The 16,001-nt window shown below is 51.5% G+C and overlaps 1 protein-coding gene across 1 annotated transcript; it reads left to right on the top strand.

Annotated features, from left to right (window-relative positions):
* The first annotated feature begins 1,201 nt into the window (after positions 1 to 1,201).
* Positions 1,202 to 15,014, top strand: LOC122892427 (keratin, type II cytoskeletal 5-like). Its single transcript, XM_044228919.1, has 9 exons — positions 1,202 to 1,855; positions 3,678 to 3,886; positions 6,974 to 7,034; positions 7,813 to 7,908; positions 9,935 to 10,099; positions 10,873 to 10,998; positions 11,678 to 11,898; positions 12,423 to 12,457; positions 13,168 to 15,014. The coding sequence occupies exons 1-9, from the start codon at positions 1,376 to 1,378 to the stop codon at positions 13,368 to 13,370; spliced, it is 1,596 nt and encodes a 531-aa protein (XP_044084854.1). The 5' UTR covers positions 1,202 to 1,375; the 3' UTR covers positions 13,371 to 15,014.
* The last annotated feature ends 987 nt before the right edge of the window (positions 15,015 to 16,001 follow it).

The following is a 16,001-nucleotide window of genomic DNA, read 5'->3' as shown; positions in this document are numbered from 1 at the left end:
CTCCCAAACACAGATGGTTTTCTAAGGACACTGACGTAGGGTGGGCAGCCCAGCCCTTCTCCAGCAAAGGGGCTGATTGTTCCCTGACAGCTTCAAACTTGCAGACCTGAGCAAAGAAATAACAGGCCAGGAGAGGAGTTAAAAGTCAGCCCTGGGGGCAATGCTTTCACCAAGCAGAGGAGCCGCTGAGACCTATAATTGCAGGGGGCAGTGAGGCATCCAAGAAGTTCCCACATTCCTGAGTTTACAGTCTCTGGAACCCCTCCCATAAGGCAAGAGCCTGGCATCACCCGGACTGGGGACCACTCATGTGGGCTTAGAGAAAGTGGGCTCAGGGCTCAGGACCTGGTAGGAACCAGGAACTAGAAACCAGGACTCTGAACCATAACCAACCAGATGCCATGCAGGGAGCTAAGTGGCAGGCAGGGAGAGGCCATGAACAGAGAGAAGATGGGTGTAAAACCAGGGGCTAAAGGCTGGGAGGGGTGGCAGGAAGGAGAGAATTGAAACTGTGGGTAATTGTTAAATGTCCCTGGTCCCCAGGGACAAGAGGAATAGAAGGGATAGGAATTTTGAGAAAAATCCTGAGTCTGCCACCCTCAACAAGCCACATCTCCTCCACCAGCATCAGGTACAAAGATCCTGTGGTCAGACCACTGCACCCTAACATCAGCCCAGCACCCACTTAGCCATGCGCCCGCGGCCAAGTCTCACAACAACTCTATGCCTCAGTAGCTTCATGAGCAAAACAAGAGTAATAATAGCTACCCCATGGTGCTGCATGAAGATTAAATGAGAAGACAGGTGAAAAGCAGCTACCTATCATAGCTGCTCAATAAACTTTGGCAACTATTAGTCTCCTCCTTATCCTCACCAAGTCTTTATGTTAATCAAATGACATAATGCTTACAGCTGACCTGCCCCGTGGTCTGGCAAAGACTGAGTCCTCAGTAAATGAGGTTTCTCTTCTTTTCCCAGCAACAGGAAGGGCATAATCCAGTACTTGGGTTCAGAGTCCAAGACCTAGGAATCCAAAGAGAGGAGCAGCTCAGAAAGAGTGGGAGTGCCTGCCGTGTGAGCCTGAGAACTTGGGTGGGCGGGGGGCTCAGGACCCACGCCTACCCCGGGCCTGAATCCCCAGGCCTGGTCCTGCCCTGGGTAGGGTGTTCCCCATGATGATTAGGGGGCAGGAAAATGGGTGCTGGCCAGACATGCCATTGAGGTGAACTCAACAGAGTGGTCTTTGATCTTCTCCGGCCAAGCCCAGTTCTTGAAAGGGATAAAAGTCAAGGAGAGTCTGGGACAGCTAGACTTGGAAAGCTCCTCATCCCTTTGACACTTGTGCTCCTCTGACTCTCTGGCACCAGCTCCCACCATGACCCAACGATCTTCTGTCACCATCAAGTCAGGAGGCACTCGGAACTTCAGTGCTTCTTCGACCAGCCTCCTCCCAGGCTGCCGGCCCAGCTTCAGCTCTGTCTCTGTATCCCAGGGCGGGAAGAGCTTCGGGGGCAGCTGTGTGGGTGGCTTCGGGACAAGGAGCCTTCACAGCTTCGGGGGTAGCAAAAGAATCTCCATCAGTGGAGGCTACCGCTGTAGCCGGGCCAGCGGTGGAGGTGCCAGCTATGGGCTGGGGCTCGGAGGCATGGGCTACAGGGCTGGAGGAGCCTTTGGCGGGTATGGATTTGGAGGCGGGATGATGTCTGGCTCCGGGGGCATCCAGGAGGTCACTGTCAACCAAAGCCTCCTGACCCCCCTCCACCTGGAGATCGATCCCTCCCTCCAGCGGGTACGAAAGGAGGAAAGGGAGCAGATCAAGACCCTCAACAACAAGTTCGCCTCCTTCATTGACAAGGTGAGAGACAAGTGGGATCCCCACCAGAAAAGCAGCAGGTGCTTGGGGTATCTCTACTTTCTGTGCTTTTCTGAGGTAACCTGGGACTTGCCCAGGACCTGCAGTCCTGGGGGCTAGGAAGACTGCTGACTTGGTGAAAGAAGGAGTGGTTTCCCACCTTGTTGAGGTGGGAGCAGAAAAATGTTCATCTCCACACTCCAGAGCTGTCTGACCTACTGCAAAGCCATTGCTCTTTTGATGGATAATGAATGTGTACTCAAGTCAGACAGCAAAAAGGATCATTTTAAAGGCAAAGGAATGAAAGGTTATGAGAAGCGTGCTGGGGTCACTTTTTCCTGCAGTTAATAGGGGCAAGTCCTCCTGTGGTGACTTCCCTGGTGACTTGGGTATGTCGGGGAAGCTGAGTGGTTGACAAGGGGCCGGCCTTCCCACTTTTCTTCTAGTGAGAGCTGACCTGTGACGTCAGCCCTGAGGGTGCCCTGTGGAATGACCTGTCCTCCTAGGGATTTCCCCAGGTCTGGGAAGAGAAGCTTTTCTCTTCTGTTCTGCCACTGGTTCCCCCGTAAGCTTGTTGCTTTGTCTGGGAAGAACAAATTCAATGATATGACTTATTCTGGCTCTATAGATGAGACCTGGAAAGAAGAGTGCTAGACTCTTCCAACCTAGATTCTAGTGCTAGGAGGACATCCCCTAACTTCTTGGGCCTTGGTTAGGTTGGACAGATGGACTCCATGGTGACTCTGCAGGTCTAACAGGCTATAGAATGTCTCATCCATATCTACGAATATGCCAGTCTAACCAAAGGGACCGTTGAGCAACAGGTTCTTCCATTTGATCACCCATGTCACCCCGCTTGACCTGGTATTTGCACCAACAGATGTGAGGTTTCCAGGAGACTGGCTCTGAGAGAAAAAGGCAGGCTCTCCTTTGCTTGGTTCATCTGGAGGGGATGTGGGGGAAAGGAGATGTGATAGGGAGGGACTTGAGGCCGGGATTACCCCTCTTCTTTTAATAACAGAGAAGAAAGGTGAGCAGGGCAAGAGGGGCATTTGTTAAAGGCTCTCTGGAGGTACACTGCCATCTCCAAAGTTATGGAGGCTCCTTCATTGCTTCATTCAGAGGCTGTGTGTCATTCCAAGGGACCCCAAAAGAAAGACTTTGCATAAGGAGAAAGGTTTTGCATATTCCCAAGGCTGCCTCCCAGATGCAGGAGCAGATAGATGAGTACAACTCAAGCAAACCAGACTAGTAGCACAAGACCACAAGGGACCTGAGAGAGCAGAGGGGGCTTCCTAGGCCACACAGCAGGCCAAAGACATGGCTGGCATTGTGGCCAGGTCCCCCAGTGCAACTTTAGGATGACCCATTTTGGCATTCCTGGACTGTATGGACAACTGAGTCCAGGTTCTAGATCTGGAGAAATCACGTGGGAAAAGAAATGGACAGACTAAATTTTCTGCCAGGAACCTCCTACCCATTTAATGGAAATCAAAATCCCACCCAGCCAGATTACGGTGGAGTGTTCTTTCCATCAGCATTGTTTGGTGGATGCAGATGGTTTCCAGCCCCTCTGGTCCCAGTCCTCCTTACTTTTCCCGCCTCCTACTTAAGCCACTGCCTGTCTCCCAGGCCCATTTCATCCACATTTGTGTGGTTCTCTACGTTCCAGTCTCCTCCAGGATGACGACAAGGGGGAGACTGACACCTGGGCTCCAAGCTCCTAGAGGGCCTCCCTGCATTGTTGGGGGGCCCTGTGTCACAGAGCCCTCTGGGAGGCTGCTGCAGGGCAGCCCTCATGGTCTCTCCCCTCCGGTCTGGGCAGGTGCGGTTCCTGGAGCAGCAGAACAAGGTCCTGGAGACCAAATGGAGCCTCCTGCAGGAGCATAAAACCACTAGGGCCAACATTGAGCCCATGTTTGAAGCCTACATCAGCAACCTGAGACGGCAGCTGGACTGCCTGGGTGGCGAGCGGACACGGCTGGAGACGGAGTTGAAGAACATGCAGGACGTGGTAGAAGACTTTAAGAACAAGTGAGTAGACGCTCAGCCAGCTCCGGCAAGGGCCCTGCCCCAAGGGTCCTGGGGAAGCCCTGCTCTCTGAAAGTGTCCAGTCTAGTGGGGCAGTGGGATGCACACTCAGGGCAGCGAGGCAGAATCAGATAAAGAACTGGGACCCTGTGGTCAAGAACAGTGAGGCTTTGGGGAGGGGGGTGATGGAGATGATGATGACCTGCACGGGCACTAAGAGTGGGTTTTGTACAACCACGGTGTGAACTCTGCAGATGGGGACAGTGAGGCTTGGAGACAGCCCCTGACTTAGCCGACGTTGTGCAGGTGGCAACTCATGAGTTCAGAATCAAACCCATAGACTCTCACTCTCACATCTGTTCAACTCAGCCCCATTGCTAACTTACATGAGGGCACGCACTCATCCCAGTCTTGGCCAAGGTCAGGAACAAAGCAAAAGGAGACAGATTTGCTGCCTTCTCTGCGGAACCACACACACACACAGCCCACTAAACATGATGGCATGCTTTTGCCTATAGATTCAAGCAGTTTCTTACTTCTGTTGTTTTAATTTATGTCTAATTCTCTTGGTCCAAACAAAATAAGGGATTTGATAAGGAGTTTCAGTTATAGTTTTTATAATGTAATGAGAATTCAGGTCTGAGATGAATTTAAATGGTAGCCACCACACACCTGTGGCTGTTTAAATTTTAATTAATTGAAATTAAATAAAATGTTAATGTTAGTTCCTCAATCACACTAGCCCCATTTCAAGGGCTCAGTTGCTGCATGTGGCTGATGAGTCCCAGACTGTATATAGATATAGAGCATTTCCATTGCTGCAGGAAGTTCTATTGGGCAGCACTATGGAATCTAAGCTCCACTACTTACTAATTGAATTACCTCAGACTCCCTGAACCCTAGTTCCTTTGTCTGTTAAAGAGCATATTAATAGCGCCCACTCTGTAGGAGTTGAGAATATTATATCAAAATTTGCATGTGTCAAGCGGAGAAAGACAACTATCATATGATCTCCCTGATATGAGGAAGTGGTGATGCAACATGGGGGCTTAAGTGGGTAGGAGAAGAATCAATGAAACAAGATGGGATTGGGAGGGAGACAAACCATAAGTGACTCTTAATCTCACAAAACAAACTGAGGGTTGCTGGGGGGAGGGGGGTTGGGTGAAGGGGGTGGGGTTATGGACACTGGGGAGGGTATGTGCTTTGGTGAGTGCTGTGAAGTGTGTAAACCTGGCGAATCACAGACCTGTACCCCTGGGGATAAAAATATATGTTTATAAAAAATAAAAAATTTAAAAAAAAATTTGCATGTGAAATACTTGGTAGGGTGTCCAGTGCCTAGTAATTTTTAAATAAGTGTTAGCTATTTTTATTATAGGGATGATTGTGTGTTTAATGATGCAGACACAGGCAAGAGAAACAAGTGGAGATGGATAATTTATAATATGTATGCAACATGGAATAACAGTGTTTCAGTCTAAGAAGTCTTCCTGGAGGAAGAGACTTAACACTCAAGCTGGAGAAAGACAGAGGCACTGGGGAGGACTATGGGGGTATCAGTTGAAGAGTGTGTCCTGGTTAATGGACAGTGATATTCCTGTGGCAGGGACCTTAAGAGGCCCATGCAGGGGGAGGGACTGTGAGACAGAAAACACAGAAGGTGAGGACAGTTACATGGAGTTGGGGGAGGAGAAGATTCAGATTTTATTAAAAGGCAGCATGAGGAAACAATAAGGAAAACCTCATCTGCTCTGGAGAAGGAACAATACTGAAGATTCAGTGGCAGGAAAGGGCTTTTCTCAGATCCTACTGGACAGTGGAGGCAACACAATATACTTAGTGTATATACTTATATATACACCATATATATATATATATATATACACACACACACACACACACACACACACACCACATATTCTTAGTATATATACCACATATACTTAGTGTGGGATAGTACCTGGTGTTTTAAAAAAAAATAATAACAAGCCATTCAGAGGTGAAAAAGAGCCTCTGAAAGGTTAAGTGACCTGACCCAGTGTACTCTGATGGAAGGAAGAAGAGACAAACCCAAACCCCAACCACCCAGAGCTGCTAAGAGGGTAGGACTCGTTGATGCTTAGGAGGGCTGGGGAGGAAATGAGTCACCTAGAGCAGAAGGGAAGCTTCCTTCCCAGAGTTCAGTGAGCAAAAGTGCACCTCCTCTCGCCCCTAGGGGGCAGGACGGGAGAAGGGCTGCTGTCTAGGGGCAAATTGAAGAATGAGAAGCCTGGGCAGAGGGGGAGGAAGGACCCCTATTAGCCTGAGGATGGTTCCCTCTCTATAGTTCAGTTTAGCTAAGACCAGAGCGGCAAGACAATGTAGAGGTACCACGGAGTACAGGAGCCAGTCAAGGCCTGTGACTGTTTGCCTCAGGCCAGACCACTCCTTTTTCCTTCCTTCTTTTTGGCTTGGGGTAACACGAGGAGAAAAAGGAAGGCTGCTGGCCCCCTTATGGGGACATCATCACTCTATGGAACAAAGCCTTGAGAAAGACAATCTCAGAAGGAATGAGGGTGGTTCTGCTTTACTGTTGTTTTGGGCTTGAGTTGTATTTGGACAGAAGTGGTTGTGTCATTGATGGGGCATGCGGGAACACGTGTACAGTGGCTCACTTTCCATGTTTTTTCTGGAGACCCACACCGCCTACCCCCCTATGGCCCCAACTGTTGGACCTCACTCCCAGAAACCTGCTCCTAAGACCCATCTGCTTTTTTTTTTTTTTAAGATTTTATTTATTCATTTGACAGAGAGAGAGATCACAAGTAGGCAGAGAGGCAGGCAGAGAGAGAGGGAAGCAGGCTCCCTCCTGAGCAGACAGCCCGATGCGGGGCTTGATCCCAGTACCCCAAGATCATGACCTGAGCCAGAGGCAGAGGCTTTAACCCACTGAGCCACCGAGGCGCCCCCACCCATCTGCTTTTTTGTATTGATTTATGATTGGCCTACAATAGGAGATTCATTTCAGGTATCCAACATACTGATTCCATATTTTCATATATTAATCAGTGATCACCTTGACAATCCACTTCTTGATCCTTCCCACAGGTATGAGGAAGAAATCAACAGACGTACAGTGGCGGAGAATGAGTTTGTGGTGCTCAAGAAGGTGAGGCGACAGAGTTGCTCCCTCCTGGCTCCCAGGCCCAAGGAGCCCCTTCTGGGAGTGACGCCACTGAAGCCAGTGGCCTGGCACCTTTTAATTCATGTAGCTGATCTTTGAAGCAGGTTTTACTCTAGTGTAAAAACTCAGGCTCAGGGAGGTCAAGTAAGTGGCCCAAGTTTACCCAGAAAATCAGAAGTGAGTCACGATCTGGGACTCCAGAGTCCAGGCTATAAATCATGACACCAGCCCCTACCCACGTGGAGTCCCTGCGGAGAGAAATGAGCAAAACGGGCCCTGTGTTGAGCTGAGGCTCAGTCAGGCTCAGAAGGACAGGAGCAGGACAGGGAATGGCTCCATGGAGTGGTGGGCCTTTCTGCTGAGCAGGGGCCGACAGAGGGAGGGGAGAGCAGCTGGGGAGGGAGAACAGAGCAGCCCTGTGTGCAGCCCAGGAAGGGGCTGAGAGTGTGAGGAGGAGGGCCTGGGGAGAGGCTGGGAGAGCCCAGAGGCAGCCGAAACCCACAGACCCAGGATAGTATTGACCTCACCAGTGCAGGTGACCTAAGATCTGTCCATGTAACATGAGCTAGTGAACAGGTGAGCATTCCCTGACAGCCCTGGTCCCCACATGGTCTTCGCCCCCCTGCAAGTTCCACTCCAAAGCCTGGAACAAAGAAACGCTCTCATCCCTGGGTGCTGACATTCTCCAGCCTAGCTCTCGGCCAGACAGGCTGGCTGCCGCACCAGGGATGAACCTCAGAGTGAAAGCATGTTCTGTGCCCAGGACGTGGACGCCGCCTACATGAACAAGGTGGAGCTGGAGGCCAAAGTGGATGCCTTGATGGATGAAATCAACTTCCTGAGAGCTTTCTATGATGCGGTAAGCAGTGTCAGGGGCTGGGGGCCTGGGCTGGGCACACAGGCTGCCGGCTCCTTCCCTCATCTCCTCTCTGCTCCCCACCATGTCCCCAGGTTGGAATTCATGGAGCATAAGCTGCTTTCCCTACCAAGGAACAAAATGAGTTTCCCTAGAGCAGCTGGGGGGTCAGGCAAGATATTCAACCTTGACCATTTGGACCATGCATGTGCTATTGGTCAGGCAAAAAACAAAGCAAAACAAAACAAAACAACAACAACAACAACAAAAACAAAACAAAAAACTCCTGTTGATGAATTGCACATGCTTTCCAGAGACATCGCTGGGCATCCTGGCTCACCCAAACCCAGCACAAATTTACCAGATACTCTTCCTAGAGGGTGAGGTTGTGAATGATGCCATTTCACAAACCAAGTGGCAATTAGTGAACCCTCGGGTGCTTTTAAAAGCACCAAGGGCAGATGTCCAGCTCTCCTGAAGACACGTATCACTTGCAACTCCATATGCCAGACACTATCCTTGGGGCTGCAGGGGCAGTGCTGAGCAAACACAACAAAGCCCCTAAGTTCTTAGAGCTTCTATTACAGTAGAGCAGCACAGAGAGGATGGGATAACTATGCCATTTCAGGAATAGTAGGACTGATGGAGAGAAACAGGGAACAGTGACAGGCAGGAGGTGGGTGACAGCTGACGAGAAATGGGAAGAAATGAGGACTCAGGAATGCCAGGAGGAGGCCTAGGTGGCTGGAGGAGAGTGGTCAAGATGGGGTGAGAGGTGCATTGTGTGCCCCCCAGTAGGCCTGATAAAGACAGGTGATATTCCCATGCATGATGTATGTTTGGGGCCCAAGAGAAGTGGGTCATGTTCCAGGAGCAGGAGCATGGGCTCCATGGCTTTGGACAGGTACAGTGACCACCCTGCCGCCCACATAGGAACCAAAAATAAAAAGGCATCATTTTTCTCTGCTTGTTCACTACAATGCTGACAGCTGTAAGCATGTGGGCTGAGACAACCCCCCAACTCAGACTAGGTCAGCTACTGGGAAAACTATGTAGGAAAAACATATTGCAAAACAACAACAAAATAATAATTGCTTGAAGCAGGGAATGCATGAACCAATCCTTAATAAACAAAGGAAAGGAATATTTTTACTTAGATTTGTGCCGTGGACCAGGGATTCTCAAATTTTAAAGTGTATCAGAATCTTCTAGACCACATGTTAAAATACCAGTTCTGATTCGGTGAATCTAGGGTAGAAACCAAAATATTGCACTTCTAACGAGTTCCCAAGTAATGCTATTGCTGTTGCTGGTCTCAGGATCCAGCAACCATAGTGGTGGAACCGACACCTTAGATGATTCTGGAAAGTGTTCAATAACAAATAATTTGTGGTTTACTGTTTCAAAAACAGTGTTATGTAGACATGAATTGGTTTAATCCTCACAGAAGGCATGTGAAACAGTGCTAGGATCAGCCCCGCTGATCACAGAGAAGTGATCTAACCCAGACTCCAGTGTTTTGCTCTGGTGCCCTTTCTGCTATCTTGAGCTGATTTCCATTTTCCATCCCTGGGGAACAGGGAGGAGCCAAGTTGGGAAATAGGATTGAGATGCAGCTGAGCTTTCTGGCTCCTTGTGACTCAGTTTTCTGTCACAAGAGGATTTCTTTATTTGGTATAAAAGGTTGTGTTTTCTCAGAACCTGAGACAGCCCGGCACTGACAGGTCACAGCAAGGTGCACTCCCTTGATAGCGGGAGTGGCTGCTGGAGGATGCCGGCTAGAGTTCCCTGTGTGGCTGCTCCCCAAGTGCAGATGAGCTGATGATCAAGTCCGGGTGTAAACTCAGTGACTTCCTTAATGTCCTTCCCAGCCCTTTATGCCAATACAGAGGACTGCACCTCAACAGTGCAAGTGAGGTCCTTGACACTAATGTCTGTTTCCTGGGCCTGGCCACTGTCTCCCAATACACACACACACACACACACACACACACCCTGCTTCAACTATTCTGTTTGGCCCGCAACACAGGAGCTGGCTCAGCTTCAGGCCCAGATCTCAGAAACCTCCGTGGTCCTGTCCATGGACAACAACCGCAAGCTAGACCTGGACAGCATCATCTCTGAGGTCAAGGCCCAGTACGAGGACATTGCCAACCGTAGCCGGGCTGAGGCCGAGTCCTGGTACCAGACCAAGGTGAGATGTCAAGGTCAAGTCCATGAAACAGTCTTAGAGAACTGGGATTTCAAAGGCAAATTAGGTAAGAGCCTTGTCCTGTGGGGTGTCCTGTTCAGATGGGGTCAAAGGGATATGAGTTCAGCCTGAGTTTACCCGATGTCAGGAGCACCCCTTGGGCAACACCATCAGGATCCCAGGGGAGCAACCAGATGAAGCAGGAGGTGGTCAGTCCTCTGCAAGGGGGAGGATGGACACACCTCAAATGCCCTATAGAGGCCAGCAAGGGACAGGTAGACAGCACCAGCCAGCAGGACCCAGAGAGGGAAGGTAGGAACTAGACCAAGGCTCAGCCTCCTGGATCTGGAGAAGGGAGGTACAGCGTGCAGTGGCTGAGGCGCTGGGAGCAAAGGGTTGACATGGGCCACACCAGGAGATTTTTCAAGTTAGAGAAAACTCTCTGAGCGGGGGAGCCACAAATATGAAAGAGCTTAAAAATCAGAGAGTGGAAAGCACCCCTGCGTGCTGCTGAGCTCGTGAGGAAAAGATAACCTATACAAAGGGGGAAGGATGAGAGACCAGACACAGGGCGGGTCCAGCTGTGGGGTGGGGTCAGCGGGCATGGAGGGGGCAGAGCCGAGAGACAGTGCAGATGGAATCTGATGGAAGGCAGCTGTGGGGACAAAGGGAGGCACTTCCAAGCAGCACTCTAGAAGACTGTCAGGCCCTGGGAGGCCACAGCCATCTTGCCTCTGGCCTGACCACGCCCTCCCTACCCCACCACGTCCCCCCAGTACGAGGAGCTGCAGCGGTCAGCTGGCCGGCATGGGGATGACCTCCGCACCACCAAGATGGAGATCTCCGAGCTGAACCGCGTGATGCAGAGGCTGCGCTCTGAGATTGATAACCTGAAGAAGCAGGTAGGGCTGAGCTCCCAGCAGACATCCCACCCGTGCCCCTGCCCACTGGCGGACCTGGGCCTGGTCCCAATGCAGCCCATGCAGAAAGAAACCTCCCCAGATGAAGGACCATCCAGGAGTGTGACTGTGCTGTCTCCCACCCCACCAGGGAGGTCAGGACGTTCTTTCTGAGATCTGCCCATCAGTTGCTCCTCAACAGATGGGTCTGCCCTCTGGGGACATACAAGACAAAACTATGCAGAGAAGTGCAGCAACAGAAAGGGCTATCCCCCCAAAAATCATTTTCTCCCTTATGGTTAAGTCTCAAATTATCCACGGAGGACAGAAATTAATCTTTTATTTATTTGTTTGTTTGTTTGTTTTTATTTGACAGAGAGAGAGCTCACAAGTAGGCAGAGAGGCAGGCAGAGGGAGAGGGGGAAGCAGGCTCCCTGCTGAGCAGAGAGCCCAATATGGGACTCAATCCCAGGACCCTAAGATCATGGCCTGAGCTGAAGGCAGAGGCTTAACCTATGAGCCACCCAGGTGCCCTGATTAATCTTGTTTTTAAAGATGATGAAACTCCAAGTTCCTTTGCATAAATCCATTTCAGGAAATTCTCCCATATGTTTAACCTTAAATGCACATCTTACTCCGTTCTCTGGGGACGACCTCACAAACTCCCCTGTGCCCCTGGCAGTGTGCCACACTCCAGAATGCCATCGCCGATGCTGAGCAGCGTGGGGAGCTGGCCCTCAAGGACGCCAAGAACAAGCTGGCCGAGCTGGAGGACGCCCTGCAGAAGGCCAAGCAGGACATGGCCCGGCAGCTGCGCGAGTACCAGGAGCTCATGAATGTAAAGCTGGCCCTGGACATCGAGATCGCCACCTACCGCAAGCTGCTGGAGGGCGAGGAGTGCAGGTGGGGGGCTTTCCCGACCATGGCTTCTCAAGAACCTTGGCTCCCACCGTGGCTCCAACAGATTCCACAGACACCAAGAGCCCCAGTGTCAGGCCCCAGAAGAAATTCCAAAGGCAGAAACAGAGTTAAGATGCAGCCTTTCCCCAGAGGCACTCTGTAGTCTCAGCCTCTCCTATCGTTGCTACTGGACCCAGGGCAGAGGATCGGGGTGATGATGTCAGGCAGAGGTGGCCCATGACCACCTGGAAGGCCACTAGCAGAGCCATTGCTACCCAGCCCCCAGGCTACACTGGGGATGGGCCACTGGGGCTCTGTGCTTGCTGGAGATGCCTACAATCAAAGTGTCCCTCTCCACCTAGCAAACAGGCATCCCTCTCCCCATTTCTATGTATTTTGATTTGGTCTCTCTTCTAGAGTCCCTTCGCGGGTTAGATGAAAGTGACAGCTGGAGACGCAAGAGCCCAGGGCTTTTCAACTTCTCAGCAAATGAAATGTCTCTTTCTCTCCCCTCTTCCCCCCGACAGACTCACTGGGGAAGGTGTCGGACCCGTGAACATCTGTGAGTAAATGTCTTGGGATACTAGAAAAGTGGGCATCAAAATAGAAGCAATAGCATCACTAACAAGGTGTTGGGGATAGATATGGGCAGAGATGTCATGAAGACAGAGAGGGGAGGTCGAGGCATCTTCGAATGTTTGACAGGCTGTGGGGAGCTATGTCCCATGGTAGTGAGCTCCCTGTCCCTGAATGTGGTTAAGTGGATACTATAAACCATTGCCTCTCAGTGATGTGTCAGAACGATTGCAGTTAGGGGACACCCACCCAGGTGGCCCTCAGGCCTCTTCCATTATGGGAGCCTATGCTCCTGCCCAGCACACAAGGCCTTGTGCTCCATCCAGTACGAAAACCCTGTGCAGCCGAGAAATGGACACAGCAAGTATGACCCTGGACTTGCCACTTGATGTCTCTGCACCCCCATTCTCCCTCTGGAAAGTAGAGGTGATGGTAGTAATGGTGTTCTCTCAGCCTGATGAGATCAACATGTTCACAGCTGTGAAAGTGCTTTGAAAAATGCAATGTCCTCTACAGACGCTCAGGAGGGGGGGCCACGTGTCACGGGGATGGCGAGTCCATGACCACCCTCTCAGACCCTGGCCCCTGGGTCCAAGACATTCCTGTTCTGGGGGCGGGGCGGGGAGCCCCCCCAGGGAGGGAGCTCCTAGGGACCCAGAGGAGCCTACCAATGTGCCCTGTGCCTTGTCTCCACAGCCGTGGTCTCCTCCAGTGGGGGCACTGGCTACAGCTCAGGCGGCGGCCTCTGCATGTCAGGAGGCGGCAGCTACAGCAGCAGCCTGGGCTACAGCTCCGGGGGCGGCTTCAGTTCTACCAGCAGCCGCAGCATGAGCGGCAACAGCTCCAGCATGCGCATCATCTCCAAGACATCGTCCAGCAAGAAGAGTTACAGGAGCTAAAGGGCCCCACCCTCCAGGCTCCCGCCTCCAGACTCCCCTGATCCCCCACCCTAAGGCCTGCCGCTTTGCTGATGCCCCATGCACAGAATCAACAGTAGGAGGCGTGGGGAGTGGCCTTTGAGTTCTAAGATCATCTTGTCCATCCCTCTGCCTCCAGACGAGTCCCCACAGGGATACCCCCCACCTTGCTCCTTATCCCAGGGCCCTCCAGAGGCCCCAGGTATCCACTTCAACTAACGCCCACTCAACTCCTCTGTGCTAAGACCTGGGCTAGGACTTTGCCAGAGCTGGAGCACCGTAGGGTCATCCTCCCCACCAGAGCCAGATCCATGCCGCCCAAAGTCCTTTATGGGGGAGGAAGGAGCTTAGAATTGACCTTGGTGCCCCCAAAGAGGTTGCATGTAGTCTAGACCAGAGTTCCCACGCATGTGCTCTCTTGCCGCAAACAAGATCCTTTCCTGCAAGCCCCTCCAACCAGGGAAGTCTGCCAATCCAAGCAGGATGTCGTGTCCTCACTTCCTCCCATCTTGTCCCTTGCTGGGCCCCCAGCCACTTCCCCTGACCACTCTCCCACCACCAGAATATTGCAATAAGGCATCAACACCCTTTGAAATATGACCAACTCGATTATTCATACTAGAATAGAATGATTTTATCAAGAAGGCAAAAGTTCTCCATGGCCTGGGGCTACACTCCTTGATAGTTCATAGCCGAATTCCTTTCAGTTCTGCCCCATTTAGGCCACTATTAGAATTAGCGTCCCACACAGAACGGCTCCGCTGCTGAGCGGGAGGGAGGCAGGCTAACCCGGGTGTGGGAAGGTAGCCGGGCAGCAGATGACCGGGAAAAGGAACCCAGTCAGCCTGTGTTAGAATGGCCCTGGGAGAATCCTCCCACAGAAGGATTCAGGAGACTTTCTCCTTGCTCCTTTCTCCTTGCTCTGTGGTAGCCATATCTCTTCTCTGGAAAGTTCTCTTCCCTTCTTACCTTGCTCTTTCCACCTCCCTCCTTGTTCTGCTCCTCCTCCGCAACCCTGTGTGTCTCCTCTCTTCATCCCTCCCCTCTGCTCCTTTATTTCTCTCTTTTCTTCCCCTCCCACTCATCCATTTGGCAATATATCCCCTGTTCCCTCTCCCCTGACCTTTATTTTTCCATCTCCCCATCTCTGACATGTCTACGGTGTGCATTTGCCCGTGCCGCAGGCCTGGCTAGAACTGCACTCTCGAGGTAGTCCACCAAACCCTATGCCCCACAGGGAAGGCCTAAGAGGGCAGACTCAGGAGAGAGACAGTACTTCCTCTGACACCTTTGCTCGCTCTCAGAGGATGCTGGTTCGGCCTGTGAAGGAAGCAGAGGTAGAGGAGCGGTGGAGGAGGGGAGCTGCATAGGCCCAGAGATCTTTCTAAGACCGGCCTTCACAGAGTGGTTTCCCTACTTGAGGATCTGGGAGCTCTCAAAACACCCGCCATGCATTCAAGACCAAAATGAATTCCAAAGGCAAGCAGGGCCTGGCTGTCAGCTGTGGACATGAAGCCAGGAGAGATATGAAGTCAGAAAAAATGTCACCCTGCTCTGATTATCTCAAACCTTCCCAAACTGCCTACTTCCCATGCCTGCCTAGTTCCTGAGACCGCTTCAATAAAGTATCACTGAGCTCTTTAGGTGTTGGTAGAGTCTGTGTCTTATCTCACATTCAGAGGGCAGCCTTGGAACCAGGTGCCTTCTGCCCTCAACAGATCCAGACAACAATCCCCTACTCTCTGATCCCCAGCTCTGGTCCTGGGCTCCCGGGGACCCAACATGTCACTGCACCACGCTCTGGCCTTGGAGTGGTGGGGGACTGCTCTCCGGTCTGGCTTCTTAGTGTCACTATCCACTCTCACACCGTCTCCTGGGCCAACTTCTGTGACACTTACCCCAGGGCAGAATGGGAATCCCCCTCTCCTGCCATCATGCAACAAGATCCATCCCATCTCACCTCTGCCCCCCACCATTGCCCTTGGCCTTCTGTGACACCCCTGACCTCCCCAAACCTCGATTTCCCTCCCCAGCATTTTAGGACCCAAAGTCAAGACTAGGAAGAAGGGGACGGTGAAATAGCACAGTTAGACCAAAACTATGGAGCTCCAGGCTCCTAATCTTCAGGTGGAACAGAGAAGACATAGTGCATATTGGCGGGAGACTCACATTCTCAACCAGGCTTCTCTCCACCAGCGCAGCAGAGCATGGTGCCAACAGAAAGAATAGGACCGAACCCCAGTCTACCACGAATGTGCTGTGTAGTTCGGGTTACTTACTTAATCACTCTGCTCCTTACGTTCTCATCTATAAAACAGAAACTACATCATGATGCCGTCAGGCAATTAAATGAGATCGTGGGTGTAGAGCTTGAGGTGGTCCCAGCACTCAGTAAACGCCCAATAAATATTATTATTATTATGATTATTATTATTATTATTTTGGCTTAATTGTGACCTGGAAAAAAGCAGTATGGCAGGGAAAGACAGCGACAGCAGAGGTCTCATGGAGGAAACTGATGGAAAGGGAGAGGGAAAAGAATTAAGGGCGGAGGCACTTCAGGCATCTCCAAAGAGCTATGACCTGGGTGCTGGGGAGGAAGCTGGTGTCCCG

Source organism: Neovison vison, chromosome 12 (genome assembly GCF_020171115.1).
Source record: "Neovison vison isolate M4711 chromosome 12, ASM_NN_V1, whole genome shotgun sequence".
Classification (NCBI taxonomy): domain Eukaryota; kingdom Metazoa; phylum Chordata; class Mammalia; order Carnivora; family Mustelidae; genus Neogale; species Neogale vison.
The sequence above is the reverse complement of the archived record's forward strand: the minus strand, read 5'-3'. Positions and strand labels throughout refer to the sequence as shown.

Excerpts from the sequence above, each read along its gene's own strand:
- LOC122892427 (XM_044228919.1), top strand. The coding sequence starts at position 1,376 with ATGACCCAACGATCTTCTGTCACCATCAAGTCAGGAGGCACTCGGAAC. Across the intron at positions 7,909-9,934 it reads TGAGAGCTTTCTATGATGCG|GAGCTGGCTCAGCTTCAGGC; the intron begins GTAAGCAGTGTC and ends CCCGCAACACAG. Across the intron at positions 10,999-11,677 it reads TTGATAACCTGAAGAAGCAG|TGTGCCACACTCCAGAATGC; the intron begins GTAGGGCTGAGC and ends TGCCCCTGGCAG.